At 43.3% G+C, this 18,730-nt stretch overlaps 1 protein-coding gene and 1 non-coding gene across 4 annotated transcripts in view; both read left to right on the top strand.

The window, feature by feature from the left end:
• The window catches only part of kansl1l (KAT8 regulatory NSL complex subunit 1-like), a 32,571-nt gene extending 20,134 nt beyond the window's left edge, over window positions 1-12,437 (top strand). For all 3 annotated transcript variants that reach the window (XM_029660247.2, XM_029660264.2, XM_029660255.2), the window contains 7 exons: window positions 1,988-2,134; window positions 2,388-2,488; window positions 2,861-2,982; window positions 5,722-5,883; window positions 6,072-6,204; window positions 11,380-11,644; window positions 11,870-12,437. In XM_029660247.2, coding sequence (XP_029516107.1) covers window positions 1,988-2,134; window positions 2,388-2,488; window positions 2,861-2,982; window positions 5,722-5,883; window positions 6,072-6,204; window positions 11,380-11,613 — 899 coding nt within the window. In that variant the 3' untranslated portion in view covers window positions 11,614-11,644; window positions 11,870-12,437. The remainder of the gene's footprint in view (window positions 1-1,987; window positions 2,135-2,387; window positions 2,489-2,860; window positions 2,983-5,721; window positions 5,884-6,071; window positions 6,205-11,379; window positions 11,645-11,869) is intronic.
• A 5,280-nt stretch (window positions 12,438-17,717) lies between these two features.
• On the top strand, window positions 17,718-17,793 carry trnaa-ugc (transfer RNA alanine (anticodon UGC)). Its single transcript has one exon. It is a non-coding gene; the product is annotated as a tRNA-Ala (tRNA).
• The last annotated feature ends 937 nt before the right edge of the window (window positions 17,794-18,730 follow it).

Genomic DNA, 18,730 nt, shown 5'->3' on the forward strand with positions numbered 1-18,730 from the left:
GTGTGTGTGTTGGGGCGGTGTGGTGCGTGTGTGTGTTGGGGCGGTGGGTGTGTGTGAGGGGGCGGTGGGTGTGTGTGAGGGGGCGGTGGGTGTGTGTGAGGGGACGGTGGGGTGTGTGTGTGTGAGGGGGCGGTGGGGTGTGTGTGTGTGAGGGGACGGTGGGGGGGTGTGTGTGTGTGTGAGGGGACGGTGGGGGGGGTGTGTGTGTGTGTGTGTGAGGGGACGGTGGGGGGTGGTGTGTGTGTGTGTGAGGGGACGGTGGGGTGTGTGTGTGTGGGGACGGTGGGGTGTGTGTGTGTGTGTGTGTGTGTGAGAGAGGGGCGACGGGGTGTGTGTGAGAGGGGCTACGGGGTGTGTGTGAGAGAGGGGGCGACTGTGTGTGAGTGAGATAGATGAGCGCTTCAGGTTTTGTCCTGCTAATCTTGCCCTGACAGGCAGGAAGCACAGTGGTGGAAGTTTGAGGTTTGCCTTAGGATTCAGCACCACTTGTCCTGTTCAGCCTTAAAGCTCACACTGTGTATTACGATAGCATCTATGTAATTATCAGCCCCCCAGCATGTTTGTTCTCCTAACAATGAAACAGGGCCATGACATAGATGTTGATTGTCTGTAGAGCTGGTGAGAGAGCATTGAGAAGGAATACTTTGAACCTAATGGGACTGATAGTTAAACATTATGCTGGCTTGTTGTTATAGGCAACTCTCTAACCAAGCCTTTTAATCCCTCGCTGTTGAGTTAAAGTGGAACTGACAGCATTTGAACTAGTTTGCAGATCGGAAACCGACAATCATAGTATCAGTCAAAAAGATACAATCCCCAGTTTATGCTACAAAACCAACTTTATAAGAGGTTTTAAAAATAGGTTATATTTGACTCAACATTCCATGACGTACACGAAGGCGTTGCTGCAAGATAGATTGGTATAATTGAATGCTATCAGGTTGTAAATCATAATTGTCCTGGTACATTGTTTGCGGCCCCCATCCAGGATGCACTTGTTCAGTTTCAATGACTCAATATTTTGGGCAAAAAAAGACGAATGTGTCTAAGGCTGGGAGAATGTCAATACAATCAAACTAGCAAGGGCAATGATTACAAGTCAGTCGTGGCTAATAGACTAGCATATCTATTTATGTAGCAAGCTAAAAAAAAAAAACGGATCCAAACGTTAGCTAAATCGCTAGCTGCTAGGAGGATGTCATATCATTGGAGGAGTGAGTGAGTGGCTTTTTCCCCTCGTTTTCGTGGCTTTTTCCCCTCGTGGCTATACACAGCTCCAGCTAACTGGTATCATTTGGTTAGCTAGCAAGAATAACTAACTGGATAACAGTTATTCACAGAGTGAATTTGCGAACAAAGAGATATGCTATCTGATCCGGTTTTAGAGCACTCTCGTCTGAGTGCCAGAGCGCAGAATAACTGATGAATTTATAAACGCACAACACCTGCTGAATATGACCTGTCAGTAAACGTTGGCAAAAAGAGTTCTAGTTAGTCACGAACGCTCTAGATATCATGTAAACAGCCTAGCTAACCAGCTCTGCCAATAAAATGGTCAGAGTGAGGTGTTCTCTCATTTGTGTCTGGAAGTAGCTAGCCAACTTTAGCCAGTTAGCTTGGGTTCTTGGTTTGAGAGAGAAATTGATTTTGTCTGCGTAGACTCTTGTCTTTGGATGAGACAGATGTTTTTATTAGGTTTTATTTGCTGCAGTGTCTGTTAATTGTCCAAACGCACACCCGCTTTCCCACTCTATATTGCTATAGAATTTTCACAAATGCCTCAGGATATTTGGGAATTACGTATACTATGAATTTATGAAAATGTGAAAATGACCATATCTGCTCTGTCATAAAATGTAAAAATAAATAATAATAATACAAAAAAAAGTAATTCTTCCTTCGGTTGTATTTGAACAGATTTGAATGAGATTTCATGTTGCTAGAATGCTGTCAGTTCCACTTTAACATGGGTGCTGTGTGCTTCCAGGTTGCCGCCACAAGCAGCATGGGAGGCACCTGTGGGGAGGGGCCAGGGGTGTGTCAAATATCAGGTGGGCGGGCTCTGCTCAGACCCCACACAGGGGAGCCTATCGCGGGGGGAGGAAGAGGAGACATACCCACAGGACCATGGAAGGTATGCATGATCCCTGGGATGGGATTTTTACTCAGTAATCAGGAATACCTGCTGTTTTGAGATCTATCCAACATTAATTTCGATTAGAAAAAGACCTAACCTCTAGCCAAATCCTGATTTCCTATGTTGTCCTACACATATCCAACTAGTTATTACATACATGTAGCCTGCGAGTGTGGTCATTACATGTATGCTATGTAGCTTGTTACAGAGCGACCCATGGCGTTAACAGTTAGATGTTGTTGGTCTCTAGATGAGGAGGACTTCCTGTCTCAGCTGTCAGACCCTGAGGACAGTCCAGAGGATAGCCTGGAGGATGCCGTTACACCCCAGACCCCACACACACGCAAACGGGTACCATACACACGTTATGATCTTCTATCCTCGCGGGGACCTAAAATGGATTTCCATTCAAAATCTTATTTTCCCTATAACCCTTACCAGTAACTTTAACCCGTAACCATAACTCCTCAACCTTACCCTAATTATATCCCCAATTTTCACCCTATACCTAACCCTTCAATTTAAAATAGGCTTTGTCCTCATGGGGATGTTGGAAATAGAAGGATAGATAAACCAACTAATATCTTGACAATTGCCTTGTAAATGAATACTGACATCTAGTGGAGAAGTTTAGAACAAACGGTGTGCATTATAGGCATATAGCCCGCTTGTTGATTAGTGAGCTATGCTACAGTATTTTTTTTAATGCTATTCTGTTCTCAGGGCCCAATCCGCAGACGTCAGGGAGAGAGTGTTTACAACATTGACAACATCATCATCCCTATGTCCCTGGCTGCCACTACCAAGGTGGAGAGACTTCAGTATAGAGATATTATAACGCCCAGGTATGGCTTCTGGTGCTTGTTCTTTGGCTTGAGTTACTTCTCAACAAAAGCTAAAGCCACCAGTTTTTGCTTAACTGTATTTTGAGTTTGATCAAACCTCCCAAGAAATGAGTGTTCTTTGATGTCCTATGATCTGTCTGAGGACACCCCATCAAATGAGTGGATTCAACCATTTCAGCCACACCCGTTGCTGACAGATGTATTCAATTGAGCACACAGCCATGCAATCTCCATAGTCAAACATTGGCAGTAGAATGGCCAGTACTGAGGAGTTCAGTGACTTTCAACGTGGCACCGTCATAGGATGCCACCTTTCCACCAAGTTGGTCAGATTTCTGCTCTGCTAGAGCTGCCCCGGTCAACTGTTAAGTTCTGTTATTGTGAAATGGAAATGTCTAGGAGCAACAGCAGCTCAGCCGCGAAGTGGTAGGACACACAGAATGAGACCACTGAGTGCTGAAGCACGTAGTGTGTAAAAATAGTCTGTCCTCTGTTGCAACACTCACTACCAAGTTCCAAACTGTCCTCGGTTCCAACACTCACTACCAAGTTCCAAACTGTCCTCTGTTGTAACACTCACTACCAAGTTCCAAACTGTCCTCTGTTGCAACACTCACTACCAAGTTCCAAACTGCCTCTGGAAGCAACATCAGCACAATAAATGTTCGACGGGAGCTTCACAAAATGGGTTTCCATGGCCGAACAGCCGCACACAAGTCTAAGATAACCATGAGCAATGCCAAGCGTCGGCTGGAGTGGTGTAAGGCTCGCCGCCATTGGACTCTGGACAGTGGAAACACTTGAGTGATGAATCACACTTCTCCATCTGAGGGACACATCTGGGTTTTGCGGATGCCAGGAGAAAGCTACTTGCCCGAATGCATATAGTGCCAACTGTAGTTTGGTGGAGGAGGAATAATTGTCTGTGGCTGTTTTTCATGGTTCTGGCTATTCCTCTTAGCTCCAGTGAAGGGAAATCTTAACGCTACAGCATACAATTACATTCTAGATGATTCTGTGCTTTCAACTTTGTGACAAGTTTGGGGAAGGCCCTTTCCTGTTTCAGGTCCATACAGAAATGGTTTGTCGAGATCGGTGTGGAAGAATTAGACTGGCCTGCACAGAGCCCTGACCTCAATTCCATCGACAATGGTGGAAAAAGTACCCAATTGCCTGGCTTGAGTAAAAGTAAAGATGCCTTTAATAGAAAATGAATCAAATGAAAGTCACCCAGTAAAATACTACTTGAGTAAAAGTCTAAAAGTATTTAGTTTTAATTATACTTATGTGTCAAAAGTATAAATCATTTCAAATTGCTAATATTATGCAAACCAGATCACACAAATTTATTTTTTATTTTATTTAGCGATGGCCAGGGGCACAGTACAACATGCAGACATAATTTACAAACAAAGCATTTGTGTTTAGTGAGTCCACCAGATCAGAGGCAGTAGGGATGACCAGGGATGTTCTCTTGATAAGTGTGTGAGTTGGACCATGTTCCTGTCCTGCTAAGCTTTCACAATGTAACAAATATTTTTGGGTGGCAGGGAAAATGTATGGAGTAAAAGGTACATTATTTTCTTTAGGAATGTAGTAAAGTAAAAGTTCTCAAAAATATAAATAGTAAAGTACAGATACCAAAAAAACTACTTAAGTAGTACTTTAAAGTATTTTTACTTAAGTACTTTACGCCACTGCCCATCGAACACCTTTGGGATGAATTGGAACACCGACTGCGTGCCAGGCCTAATCGTCCAACATCAGTGCCCGACCTCACTAATGTTCTTGTGGCTGAATGGAAGCAAGTCCCCGCAGCACTGTTCCAACATCTAGAGGAAAGCCTTCCCAGAAGAGTGGAGGCTGTTATAGCAGCACTGTTCCAACATCTAGAGGAAAGCCTTCCCAGAAGAGTGGAGGCTGTTATAGCAGCACTGTTCCAACATCTAGAGGAAAGCCTTCCCAGAAGAGTGGAGGCTGTTATAGCAGCACTGTTCCAACATCTAGAGGAAAGCCTTCCCAGAAGAGTGGAGGCTGTTATAGCAGCACTGTTCCAACATCTAGAGGAAAGCCTTCCCAGAAGAGTGGAGGCTGTTATAGCAGCACTGTTCCAACATCTAGAGGAAAGCATTCCCAGAAGAGTGGAGGCTGTTATAGCAGCACTGTTCCAACATCTAGAGGAAAGCCTTCCCAGAAGAGTGGAGGCTGTTATAGCAGCACTGTTCCAACATCTAGAGGAAAGCCTTCCCAGAAGAGTGGAGGCTGTTATAGCAGCACTGTTCCAACATCTAGAGGAAAGCCTTCCCAGAAGAGTGGAGGCTGTTATAGCAGCACTGTTCCAACATCTAGAGGAAAGCATTCCCAGAAGAGTGGAGGCTGTTATAGCAGCACTGTTCCAACATCTAGAGGAAAGCCTTCCCAGAAGAGTGGAGGCTGTTATAGCAGCACTGTTCCAACATCTAGAGGAAAGCCTTCCCAGAAGAGTGGAGGCTGTTATAGCAGCACTGTTCCAACATCTAGAGGAAAGCCTTCCCAGAAGAGTGGAGGCTGTTATAGCAGCACTGTTCCAACATCTAGAGGAAAGCCTTCCCAGAAGAGTGGAGGCTGTTAAGGCAGCAAAGGGGACCAACTCCATATTAATGCCCATGATTTTGGACGAGCAGGTGTCCACATATATTTGGCCATGTAGTGTATTCCGTCACCTTACACATTGCTCTGCTCCTCCCTCCTTCCCTGTAGCTGGAGAGTGGTTGATAACCCACCCCTGGAAGAGAGGGAGGAGGAGGAAGGGGAGCTGCTGTGTGACAAGACATTTTCCCAGAGGCACCTGGAGTGTGAGCAGAGAGAGAAACTCCGCTGGACCTCCTGGGACAAGACCAGACACTATAGACGCACCACCAGGTGGGGACTGGGCACACCACACATCACCTTGCTGTTGCTGATTGATCCTGCAGTAAATCTTCTTACCTCACTGGGTCTCAATTCAATACACAGTGTCTGTTTTTTTCCTTTGAGAATGAAGTCCGGCATTATCTTGCTCTGTTGCAGTATTTCAAATAAATAAATGATTGAATCGCCTCTCTCTGTAGGTCTGGCAGTAGGAACGATGGAGCAGGTGTTTCTGTATGGGACTGTGCTGTCAGGGGTGACACCGGAGGTGACGTGAGCACTCACGTGGACTGGAGCCATCTGGACACGGACGGAGCCTTAGAGGAGTGGGTGGTAAGAAAGGACATTCACTGTCTAGTCTCTACCAACCTAAAGTCTGGATCCCGGTTCAGCTCTTTGTTACATTCGGAGTCTTGGTATTACCATCTATTAACCCTGCTGCTAACTGAGGAACATTCTAATCAATAAGCTATTAAGTATAATGCAGAGGAGTTGCTAGCAGAAACGATGCTAGTTTGTTATACACAAGTCTTCTAATGATCAAGCTGAATTAGAGGTTTTACTTTAAAATATGACTCGCTGACTTTCCTGATCAAATCAAACTTTATTTGCCACTTGCACCGAATACAACAGGTGTAGACTTTACTGTCAAATGCTTACTTACAAGCCCAAGTAGGTTATAATAAAATGTAAATTGTCTGGTGGTGATTTTAATGAATGGTTCAGCAGTCTAATGGCTTGGGGGTAGAAGCTGTTGAGGAGCCTTTTGGTCTTAGACTTGGCGCTCCGGTACCGCCTTGCCGTGCGGTAGCAGAAAGAACCGTCTATAACTTGGGTGAGATATTGAGATTGGGCATTTTATGTAAGAGATTGATTTATCCTACAATGTTAGCATTTACATAGCTGGTCAAAAATGGATGTTGCGTTTTACTTTTATAGGTTTGTGGTTTCTACCACAGTTAATAATCTGATTTAAGCTATTAATTACATACAAAATCAGTGTGACAGATTTCCAGTCATTCCATTTAATTTAATACCCCTTGATCTTCAAGACTAGGACTTGGTAATATACAGTAGATTAGCCTAATTAGTTTACCTGAGCATAACCCAAGTGTAAGGACATATTTAGCCTACTGTTCTTTATGATTTTTGTTGTCATGGACTGATTGGGTCATTGATTCGAGTTGAGAAATAAATGCTGCACTCATGGAATAGCATGCTTTGAGCACTACTGAAAAAGGCTATTTGCATGTGAAAAATGTATGCCATATGCTGCATTTGCTATAGACCTATTGTTTGCAGTGCGTTCGGAAAGTATTCAGACCCCTTTCCCCTTTTCCACATTTTGTTACGTTACAGCCTTATTCTAAAATTGATTAAGTAAATAAAAAATCCTCATCTACACACAATACCCCATAATGACAAAGTGAAAACAGGTTTTTAGACATTTTTGCTTATAAAAAAATTAACTAAATACCTTTCTTACATAAGTATTCAGACCCTTTGCTATGAAATTGAGCTCCGATGCATCCTGTTTCCATTGATTATCTGTGAGATGTTTCTACAACTTGATTGGAGTCCACCTGTGGTAAATTCAATTGATTGGACATGATTTGGAAAGGCACACACCTGTCTATATAAGGTCCCACAGTTGACAGTGCGTGTCCGAGCAAAAACCAAGCCATGAGGTTGCAAGAATTGTCCGTAGAGCTCTGAGACAGGATTGTGTCGAGGCACAGATCTGGGGAAGGGTACCAAAAAATGTATGCAGCATTGAAGGTCCCCAAGAACACAGCGGTCTCCTTCATTCTTAAATGGAAGAAGTTGGGAGCCACCAAGACTCTTCCTAGAGATGGCCGCCCGGCCAAACTGAGCATTCGGGGGAGAAGGACCTTGGTCAGGGAGGTGACCAAGATGCTGATGGTCACTCTGACAGAGCTCCAGAGATGTGAGAACCTTCCAGAAGGACAGCCATCTCTGCAGCACTCCACCAATCAGGCCTTTATGGTAGAGTGGTCAGACGGAAGCCACTCCTCAGTAAAAGGCAGGTGACAGCCTGCTTGGAGCGAAAAGGCACCTAAAGGACTCTCAGACCATTTTTATTTGATTTTTATTAACCCTTTATTTAACTAGGCAAGTCAGTTAAGAACAAATTCTTATTTACAATGACGGCCTACCAAAAGGGGATGGGGGCTGGGATTAAAAATAAAATACAAATATAGGACAAGACACCACAACACTACATAAAGAGAGACTTAAGACGACAACATAGTATGGCAGGAAAACATCACAACACAGCATGGTAGCAACACAACGTTACGACAACATCATGGTAGCAGCACAAAACAGGGTGCAAACATTTGTTGGCCACAGACAACAGCACAAAGGGCAAGAAAATAGAGACAACAATGCATCACGCAAGCAGCCACAAGTGTCAGAAAGAGTGTCTTTGAAGAGATTGAGATTAAACTGTCCAGTTTGAGTGTTTGTTTCAGCTCGTTCCAGTCGCTAGCTGCGGCAAACTGAAAAGACGAGTAACCTAGGGATGTGTGTGCTTTGGGACCTTTGGCAGAATGTGACTGGCAGAACAGGTGTTATGTGGAGGATGAGGGCTGCAGTAGAGATCTCAGATAGGGGGGAGTGAGGCCTAAGAGGGTTTTATTTTTTAAATTAAATTTATTTCACCTTTGTTTAACCAGGTAGGCCAGTTGAGAACAAGTTCTCATTTACAACTGTGACCTGGCCAAGATAAAGCAAAGCAGTGTGACAACAGAGTTACACATAAACATATAGTCAATAACACAAAAGAAAAGGGAAAATAGAAAGATCTATGTACAGTGTGCGCAAATGCAGGGAGGTAGGCAATAAATAGGCCATAGAGGCGAAAGTAATTACAATTCAGCATTAATACTGGAGTGATAGATGTGCAGATGATGATGTGCAAGTAGAGATACTGGGGTGCAAAAGAGCAAGAGGGTAAGTAATAATATGGGGATGAGGTAGTATAAATAAGCATCAACCACTGGGTCTTGCGACAGGTACGCAGAGATGACCAGTTTACAGAGGAGTATAGAGTGATGTGTCCTATAAGGAGCATTGTTGGCAAATCTGATAGCCGAATGGTAAAGAACATCTAGCTGCTCGAGAGCACCCTTACCTGCCGATCTATAAATTATGTCTTTGTAATCTAGCGTGGGTAGGATGGTCATCTGAATCAGGGTTAGTTTGTCAGTTGGGGTGAAAGAGGAACGATTAAGATAAAGGAAACCAAGTCTACATTTAACTTTAGCCTGCAGCTTTGATATGTGCTGAGAGAAGGACAGTGCACCATCTAGCCGTACTCCCAAGTACTTGTATGAGGTGACTACCTCAAGCTCTAAACCCTCAGAGGTAGTAATCACACCTGTGGGGAGAGGGGCATTCTTCTTACCAAACCACATTACGTTTGTTTTGGAGATGTTCAGAACAAGGTTAAGGGCAGAGAAAGCTTGTTGGACACTAAGAACTTTGTTGTAGAGCATTTAACACAGAATCTGGGGAGGTGCCATTTGAGTATGAGACTGTATCATCTGCATATAAATGGATGAGAGCGCTGCCTACTGAAACAAGATTCTCAGGTTAGATGAAACCAAGATTGAACTCTTTGGCCTGAATACCAATAGTCACGTCTGGAAGAAACCTGGCACCATCCCTCCGGTGAAGCATGGTGGTGGCAGCATCGTATTGTGGGGATGTTTTCAGCGGCAGGGACTGGAAGACTAATCAGGATCGAGGGGAAAAATGAATGGAGCAAAGTACAGAGAAATCCTTGATGAAAACCTGCACCAGAGTGCTCAGGCATTCAGACTGGGTCGAAGGTTCACCGCCCAACAGGACAACAACCCTAAGCACACAGCCAAGACAACGCAGGAATGGCTTCGGGATAAGTCTCAATGTCCTTGAGTGGCCCAGCTAGAGCCCAGACTTGAACCCGATCTAACATCTCTAGATAGACATGAAAATAGTTATGACGCTCCCCATCCAACCTGACAGCTTGAGAGGATCTGCAGAGAAGAATGGGAGAAACTCCCCAAATACAGGTGTTTCAAGCTTGTAGCGTCATACCCAAGAAGACTCGAGGTTGTAATCGCTGCCAATTGTGCTTCAACAAAGTACTGATTTAAAGGGTCTGAATACTTCTGTAAATGTGATATTTTGTTTGTTTTTATACATTTGCAAAACAGTTTTTGCTTTGCTATTATGGGTTATTGTGTGTAGATAATACTTTTAAAAAATCCATGTTAGAATAAGGCTATGCCGTAACAAAATGTGGAAAAAGGGAAGAGCTCTGAATACTTTCTGAATGCTCTGTATGTTTTTATTGTAGACACTTTATCTCAATAATTTGCAGCTGTTCAAGTCTATCAAAGTCATGTGACCGTTAGGCTGGATATATATTTTTTTTTAGCAGCATGAATTAGATTGAGCAATGAAAGCCCCACTCGTGGTCTTCCTAATTTTAACTTGTTTTTGACAGTATGGAGCACAATACCATGGAGGAGTTTGGAAGGGAGGAATGGCCTCAAACTTTTATTCCATAGATTGGGATCTGCACTATGCAGCTGCTCCAAGATCACATTTTTCACTGGCTGTCCACTGGTAGCAAAATCAATGATTGATAGGCAGTTTAAACTTCTTCAATTCAACCATTACGGTTAAACCACAACCACAATCTGTAAGGTACAAATAGCTAAATGAGAGAGCAGCAGTGTGATTCACATCATTGCACTATGTAGACATCAATAATAGGTGATATCTGTATAGCCTGTGAACTACACCACTGCTGTCATCCTTACCTCCAAGCGTTTATTCAAGTTGGATAATCTTTGGATGCCGACAGCAGTCTCACCATTGGAAGACAGCTTGAACTGTAGCCTACAAAAACCTATTCCTGATCTTTTCCCCGCGACCCATCAAACACATTCGGTGTGTCATCATAGTGGTCAGACTCGCTCAGGTGGAACAAACTTAAACTTGTGCCTTTTTTTCAATGCTGATTTGAATGTCATTGACAAAACAAAGGTGTCATATTTTTTTAATTGAATTTAAAAGTCATCTTAGAAGTAATCATCTAGTTTTTCAATATCTGTAATCCGATTACACTATTTTTGCTGGTAATGAATGGATTAGTTACATGTTACCCGTTACTCCCCGACCCTGCTAGTAATGATAGAGTAATGGTGGTGTCTGTCAGGAGGTAGGGAGAGTGCCCACTCTCACACATTGAGGGAACGCTGCAGGCTCCCTGATGCGCAGGACGTGGGTGTGAAGGTCACAGGGACCATACTCGCCTTGCATGAGTTTTGGTTTTAAATCTAACCCTTTATCACGGGAGAATGATGTACGGTGTGTGTTTATACTAGCTCAATCTAATTTCTGACATCCAGTTGCCCATGCTGTGTTACCCACAGATGAAAGTGATAAATGTAATGTACTCGTATGTTGCCCTCATTATTCCTTCCTCCCCAGCCCTGCTTCCCGTGGGAGACTCGTGTGTTCCCGCTGTGTGAGGATGAGGATGCGGCTCTGAGGTGTGATGAAGAGGAGCAGGAGGAGAGAGCGATGGCAGAGCCCACCAGCAGCACAGACGAGAACAGTGTATCTGTTCAGTCACACCCATTCTCAACCCTGTCTAGTACAACACCACCACCTGCTGTATATGACGGGAACAACAGTCTTACAGCAGACAGCAGAGTCACCTGAGATGGCTTGGATTTACCACTGCACAGCACAGGTAGCATGTACAGTTACTTATAGAAGTGTGTATTTTATATTGTTGAATGCATGTGTCAGCCAGTCTATTGATGTGGGCTGGGTATGTCATAAAGCAGTAGTGTTATGGAGATCACAGCCACACCTAACTACCTTTCACTGATCCATTGCTTAATGGTTTATTTATGGTTAAATGGAAAGTGTGTTCCACACGCCTTTTTAAGTGCCTGTTTTCTGTCTTCAACAGGTCTCCACAGAAGATTAGGAGACCTGAGAGACAAAGATACAAGAGGAGGCATGATCTACCTGGAGGAGATGTCACACCTAATGTTTGCTACATTTCCTGAATACAGTGATGTTTTAATTTTTGGAAAAAAACAAAATTAGGAGAGTGTTTATATTTACTTAAATTTCTCTTCTCTATTGTAAGATATTGGTGTGGACTGTGTTGGATATTCAACATTTTAAATATGTACTTTTTAAAAAGTAACCCTGACCTGCATTCTTATTTAAGATCTGTGTACTAGTGCACAACCGATCGTAGCCACTGTATGTACGTAGTTGTTGTTTGATATTTATTTATGTTTCAAGACGTGTCTGAAAATGCAAAGTCTATATGTGTGTATGTAGGTATTTTTAGATATTCACCAGTTTTACTCTTGGTTAACAGATTGTATTTTTCCATAAGTGATCATTTTTATACAGAGAAAAAACAGGTGAAGTATTTTCATTGTTTTTTTTTAGTTGGTGTACTTCTCGTCTGACGGTGTAATTTCTGTTGAACACAAGTCATTAAAATCATTCAGGCCACTGTCTGACTGTCACATTATTAAGGACAAACCAGACTGTGCCGATAAATGGTTAAAGGTAACGGGATGGTCGTTCTATTGCCTCTGACCACATAACATCGACCCAATGGTTCCACATGTTGAATCCCTACTGTTCGTCGGCACCCAGCAGGGGATCTATTGCACACGACTGTCATTCATGTGTCTTGTTCTTTTATTATAGTATTGAGTGGTCAAACCAGTTACTTCGTAATCACTGCAAAAACACCCATTACCTGGCCAGACTGAATGGCCCACGCTCAACACAGTGTGGCGCTGTTGTCCTTTATTTGCAAATAAGAATTTAGTGAGACACATACTTGTTAAGTAAGAGGACCTAAAAATGTGGTATGAATGCATGCCAAGGCCTGAGAGAGTCCTAAGCATTTAGTTATGCTTCTTAAATAGGCCTAGCCTCTGATAGGGTGATTATTCCACTCTACATATAATTACTATTTTTCTTGCTGTCATTGTCAAACTTATCTTTCACACTCTGAGCTTAGTTTCCTAAACCCACTTGTCCAGTCAGTTCTGTAACTGTTCAACTTTGATCTTCTCCTCAGTGTTGAGCTGCTCTGTCCATCAACAGCACAGACTCAAAGATACAGGCCCATTTTATCCTTCAGTTGCATCATCAGGGTTTCCATCCCAAATGACACCCTATTCCCTATATAGTGCGCTGGTCAAAAGTAGTCCACTATAGGGAATAGGGTGCCATTTGGAAGGCTAAATGCAGGTAAGTAACGGTCAAGATTATCTGCTCCATCTGAAGCAGGCTTGGAGAACAAGGGGGATGAAGAAGCCACCCCTAGACTCTAGGAGCCATTCCCCTTGTACTTCCCTTGAAGTGTATTTAAACCTTCAATGAGCACACATCACAGAAAGAGGCAAGGCCAAGGAATGGTGTGTGTGAAAGGGTCACTGAAGTAGCATCTGTTTTGCAGTTTATTATATGTACAATGGTTTAAAGTGTTGCAACAATAGGCCTACTAAGTATGACCAGCAAAAAAAAACATCAACATGACCTAACCAGCCTGGTGGACTAGGTCTGTGGCCCAAGTGGCACCCTGCTCACTTTTTGCACACTGGAGGTTTGTCAAATGTAGTGCACTATATAGGGAAATTGGTGCCATTTGGGACAAACCCCAGGTTCCTAACTATTGTAGTAGTAGGTGACCCTGACTCTCCTTTCACTGTGTTGCTGTTTATGAGGGTTGACCTGAAACATTGTTGGGGTATTGATCTGTCATAATGTGAAAAGCTGTCAGCTCCAATGTACTGTATTTCAGTGAGTCATAACGAACATCATAGTTGTATTCCAAAGGGCACCCTGTTCCCCATATAGCCCTATGGCCCAATTAGTTTGTTTTATTTACTTGGGCCCTGGTCAAAAGTAGTGCACTGTAAAGGAGCATACCACCCTGCAGCATACCACCCTGCATACCACTGCTGGTGTGCTTCTGAAGCTAAGCAGGGTTGGTTCTAGTCAGTCCCTGGATGGGAGACCAGATGCTGCTGGAAGTGGTGTTGAGACACTCTTTCCTCTGGTCTATAAAAAATACATCCCAATGCCCCAGGGCAGTGATTGGGGACACTGCCCTGTATAGGGTGCTGTCTTTCCTCTGGTCTATAAAAAATACATCACAATGGCCCAGGGTAGTGATTGGGGACACTGCCCTGTGTAGGGTGCTGTCTTTCCTCTGGTCTATAAAAAATACATCCCAATGCCCTAGGGCAGTGATTGGGGACACTGCCCTGTGTAGGGTGCTGTCTTTCTTCTGGTCTATAAAAAATACATCCCAATGGCCCAGGGTAGTGATTGGGGACACTGCCCTGTGTAGGGTGCTGTCTTTCCTCTGGTCTATAAAAAATACATCCCAATGGCCCAGGGTAGTGATTGGGGACACTGCCCTGTGTATGGTGCTGTCTTTCCTCTGGTCTATAAAAAATACATCCCAATGGCCCAGGGTAGTGATTGGGGACACTGCCCTGTGTAGGGTGCTGTCTTTCCTCTGGTCTATAAAAAATACATCCCAATGGCCCAGGGTAGTGATTTGGGACACTGCCCTGTGTAGGGTGCTGTCTTTTCTCTGGTCTATAAAAAATACATCCCAATGGCCCAGGGTAGTGATTGGGGACACTGCCCTGTGTAGGGTGCCGTCTTTCAGATGGGACGTTAAATGGGTGTCCTGACTCTGAGGTCATTAAAGATCCCATGGCACTTATTGTAAGAGTAGGGGTGTTAACCCCGGTGTCCTGACTACATTCCCAATCCGGCCCTCAAATCATCACGGTCACCTGATAATCCACAGTTTACAATTGGCTCATTCATCCCCCTACTCTCCCCTGTAACTATTTCCCAGGTCGTTGCTGTAAATGAGAACGTGTTCTCAGTCAATTTACCTGGTAAAATAACGGTAATAAATAAAAAAAGGGAATAAGATGCCATTTGGGACAAAACTGATACTCCACTCTGGCCTCATATTATTATCAAGTGTTGAGTGTTATTTTTAATGTCTAGCACCTATTATTTTGAATGTCTAGCATCTGTCTAGCACCTTAATAACTAAATAATCGCCTAACCAACTGCCATTGTGATTAATTTGCTTTTTATAATCATTTGCTTTTTTAAAGTCAATTAATGAGGGTTAGAATGGTTTATGAAATTTAAATGGACTTGTTATCATTGAGTGTGAATTCTGTAGCGCCCCTGTTGAAATACTTACGGTAGTCAGGGAGTAGCGGGAGGGGCTAAATGGGCCCAGGATTCCTCTGCCAGTCTGCGCTCCGGCAGAGCGAGTTCTACTGCGAAGCCAGACACTGCACCGAACAGGTAAAGATGACATATCTATTTATATTGATTGAAACGAAGTGAAAATGGTCGGGTGTTTTTGCCTGTATCTTCTAGTATTTTATTAATTCACATCACCGTGTTGGTTTTATGAAGTTTTCTAATTGTGTGCATCAGTGCATGAGCAGAAATAATGTGAGCTACCCCAATGAATCGATCAAGAGAAAGGATTCATTGTTCATTTCCACTGTTGGAACTGCTAAATAGTGCAGGGCAGCTAGACATATTTTGTGGTCACTTCCAACGCCACCTACATCTTAGCATTTTGTTTCATTTAAAAGGTCACACTTGAAGATGGGGACTCGCAAACCTTGCCCATAATGGATCACCTATAACTGTTTATTGGTAGTTTGTTGGCGGCTGTAGCATATTGAACCAACCAATCAATCATCTTATCTTGGTAGGCTACACGAAATAAAATATTGCTGATAGAATTTGTATGCTGTTATAGCCTATTTATGTGAGTTGCTGATCTGCGGTGAACGCATAGTCGGCGCTGCAGGGGGAACGGTCGGTCGATGTCACAACCAGCCGGTCTGCAGAACGCCGGTGCATTTGACGCGCTGCTTCTATTAGGTCCAGCACGTAAGGTGCTGAAACATCGGCGGTCCCGGTTAACTCATAACCGAATCTGTAAGTTATCAAATCCTTATCCCCAGTTTCGTTCAAAAAGCCTACAGGAGATGTTTTGAATTGGTTAAGCCTAACTGTTACTTGTTTCTATTGTTAAGACAAAGGGGCCTCTTGTTTGATTTAGACATATAACATCTTCATTATCTATGGATAGGCTACCATTTTTGGATCGTTTTAGACTAGGAGAGCTATAGTTGAGCTTAGCAGGTAGGCTATAGCCGATCTATGATTCGTGACGGTGGAAGCAATAGAAGGTTCTTGAGGCTAGGCGAGATTGGTATTTCCCCCCCTCTCTTTGTCTGTCTATATTTCTGTCGTCTTGTCCGTCTGCCTGTTTCTCTCTCTCACTCCCCCCTCTCTCTCTCACACACACACGATGCTGAGTCACAATATTTTATTGGTTCATTATCATGGTAATTCTTCAATAACCTACCTTACTTCATATGTAGGAGCTTTATTGTTTTCCTCCATGGAGGTCTTCACTATGGATCATTATCACGTTATTATCATTATGTTACAGTGGGATTATATATTGGCCAATGTTACCTAGTAACATTACTAGTGTTGATTCAGGTGTTACATTAACTCTGTAAGTGTTCAATTTAACACTCTGTGTTGATTTAACACTGGATCATTGAATGTGTACGATCTCTTGTAGAAAACAATGTTCAAATGAATCCCCCTTGACAACAGATGATGAATATTGTGACATATGATGTAATCTATTTCTTACCTTGTCATACAGCCTTTACAATACAGTAGCGTGAGCAGAGGAGAGCTCTTATGAGTTACCCTGCATGCCAGTCTGTTTCTGCTTTCTTGCCAACTCCTCATGGAAATAAGGTATGACAGTGGCAATGAGAGACAAGGAGTTGGCAAGAGAGCAGAAACAGACTGGCATCCAGGCTAGCTATGAATGTGCTTCCACTGCCTCTGCAACACAGCTACAGTACTGGGAGTGTAGTGTCCTTTGTGTTCATCTCGAAAGCCTTTATTGAGGGAGAATTAGAGCACTGCTGACTAATACTGTGGGGCTCTTTAGATGCTGAAGCGGCCATCGTCCATTTTAGAGGCCTGTACTGTGTGTGTACTGTATGTGACAACAAGATATCAGGCTGAAGGTAAACCCTTGAGACTTTATTTAAATACTAAACAGATATTGATTGGAATGTAGATACTCTCCAGTTTAATTAGATTGACATGATATTAAAACTATATTGATTTATTTCCTCCATGGTGGTTATGGTCTTGTCTGTATGTCCAGGTACTAATGACCTGAATCTTCCAGGATTAGAATGGAGTCTCTCCGGGTCTCTCTCTCTGTTTATCTCTCTGTCTCTCGTCTCTGGGGAGTGGTGGTTGGTGGTCAGTCAGACTTTGTTATTGTCAGGTCCTTTCTCTGTCATGAGACCTCTTGAAGACTCTAGATGTTATAGTCTTCCTGCTGGTTTCCTCTGCCTGAGCTCTCTACTGACTGATAGACATCTCTTATCTGGGATTTGAGGCTGTCTGCCTTTGGTCTGTGTGAACATCTCTCTGTTACTGGCCAGCCATAGCAAGACATGGAAGTATTTACTTCTCCCTTTGGTACATGAGGAGAAATGGGACTGAAGTGAAGCATCGCGTTGCACACTTGTGGATTATATATAGCTGCATAGACCTAGTTTGATGTGCATGCTTATGTAAATCATTGTGTGTGTGTGTGTGTGTCTTATGCGTTCTGCCCACAAGGACTGTGTACTTAGTGAACCAGGTCACTACGGTTAATGGTATCTGCTTTGGAGGGTCCTGTGTGGCTCAGTTGGTAGAGCATGGTGCTTGCAACACCAGGGTTGTGGGTTCAATTCCCACGTAGGTCCAGTATGAAAATGTATGCACACTACAGTAAGTTGCTCTGGATAAGATTGTCTGCTAAATGGCTAAGTTGTGTAAAAATAAAAGAGGTATTACAGTAATGTCTGTTATATGGTTTACATAGTTAAATATGCAAAGGCTATGTTGCAATGAACAACCCACAGGTGAATTCCAGCTCTTTTAAATGTCTAGCAAGTGCTGCTGAGGAGCTAGCCCCGTTCTGCTCACTGTTCTCTGTTCTGGCTGTCTGTTAAAAGCAGGTCACTTCTGGACCAGTGTGTGTGTGTGTGTTTGCACATTGTTCAGTAGGAGGACAAACTGAAGGTTCCCTATGGGCTCTGGTCAAAAGTAGTGCACTGCAGTGTTGGGGTCAATTATAATGACATTTTAATTGAATTGGAATAATAATTTTTGAATTGGAAATGTAAAAACATTTCTTCATTTACATTTAATTGCAATTAAATATTTTTACATTTCCCAGTGTCACAGTCGTCGTGTGTGTGTGTGTGTGTGTGTGTGTGTGTGTGTGTGTGTGTGTGTGTGTGTGTGTGTGTGTGTGTGTGTGTGTGTGTGTGTGTGTGTGTGTGTGTGTGTGTGTGTGTAGGTGGCAGGGAAGTCAGGGACAGGAGAATCAAAACTTGGTGGAATGGAGTATTTTAATAACTTAACTACAAAACCATGAGATACAATTCAACAAAGTGGGTACGAGGACCCGTCGCGCACCAAATACTAAACATAAAACAATCTCTGACAGAGACATGAGGGAAAACAGAGGGTTAAATACACAACAGGTAATGAATTGGATTGAAACCAGGTGTGTAGGAAGACCAGACAAAACCAATGGAAAATGAAAAATGGATCAATGATGGCTAGAAGACCGGTGACATCGACCGCCGAGCACCGCCCGAACAAGGAGAGGCTTTGATTTCGGCAGAAGTCGTGA

Source organism: Oncorhynchus nerka, linkage group LG1 (genome assembly GCF_034236695.1).
Source record: "Oncorhynchus nerka isolate Pitt River linkage group LG1, Oner_Uvic_2.0, whole genome shotgun sequence".
Taxonomy (NCBI): Eukaryota; Metazoa; Chordata; class Actinopteri; order Salmoniformes; family Salmonidae; genus Oncorhynchus; species Oncorhynchus nerka.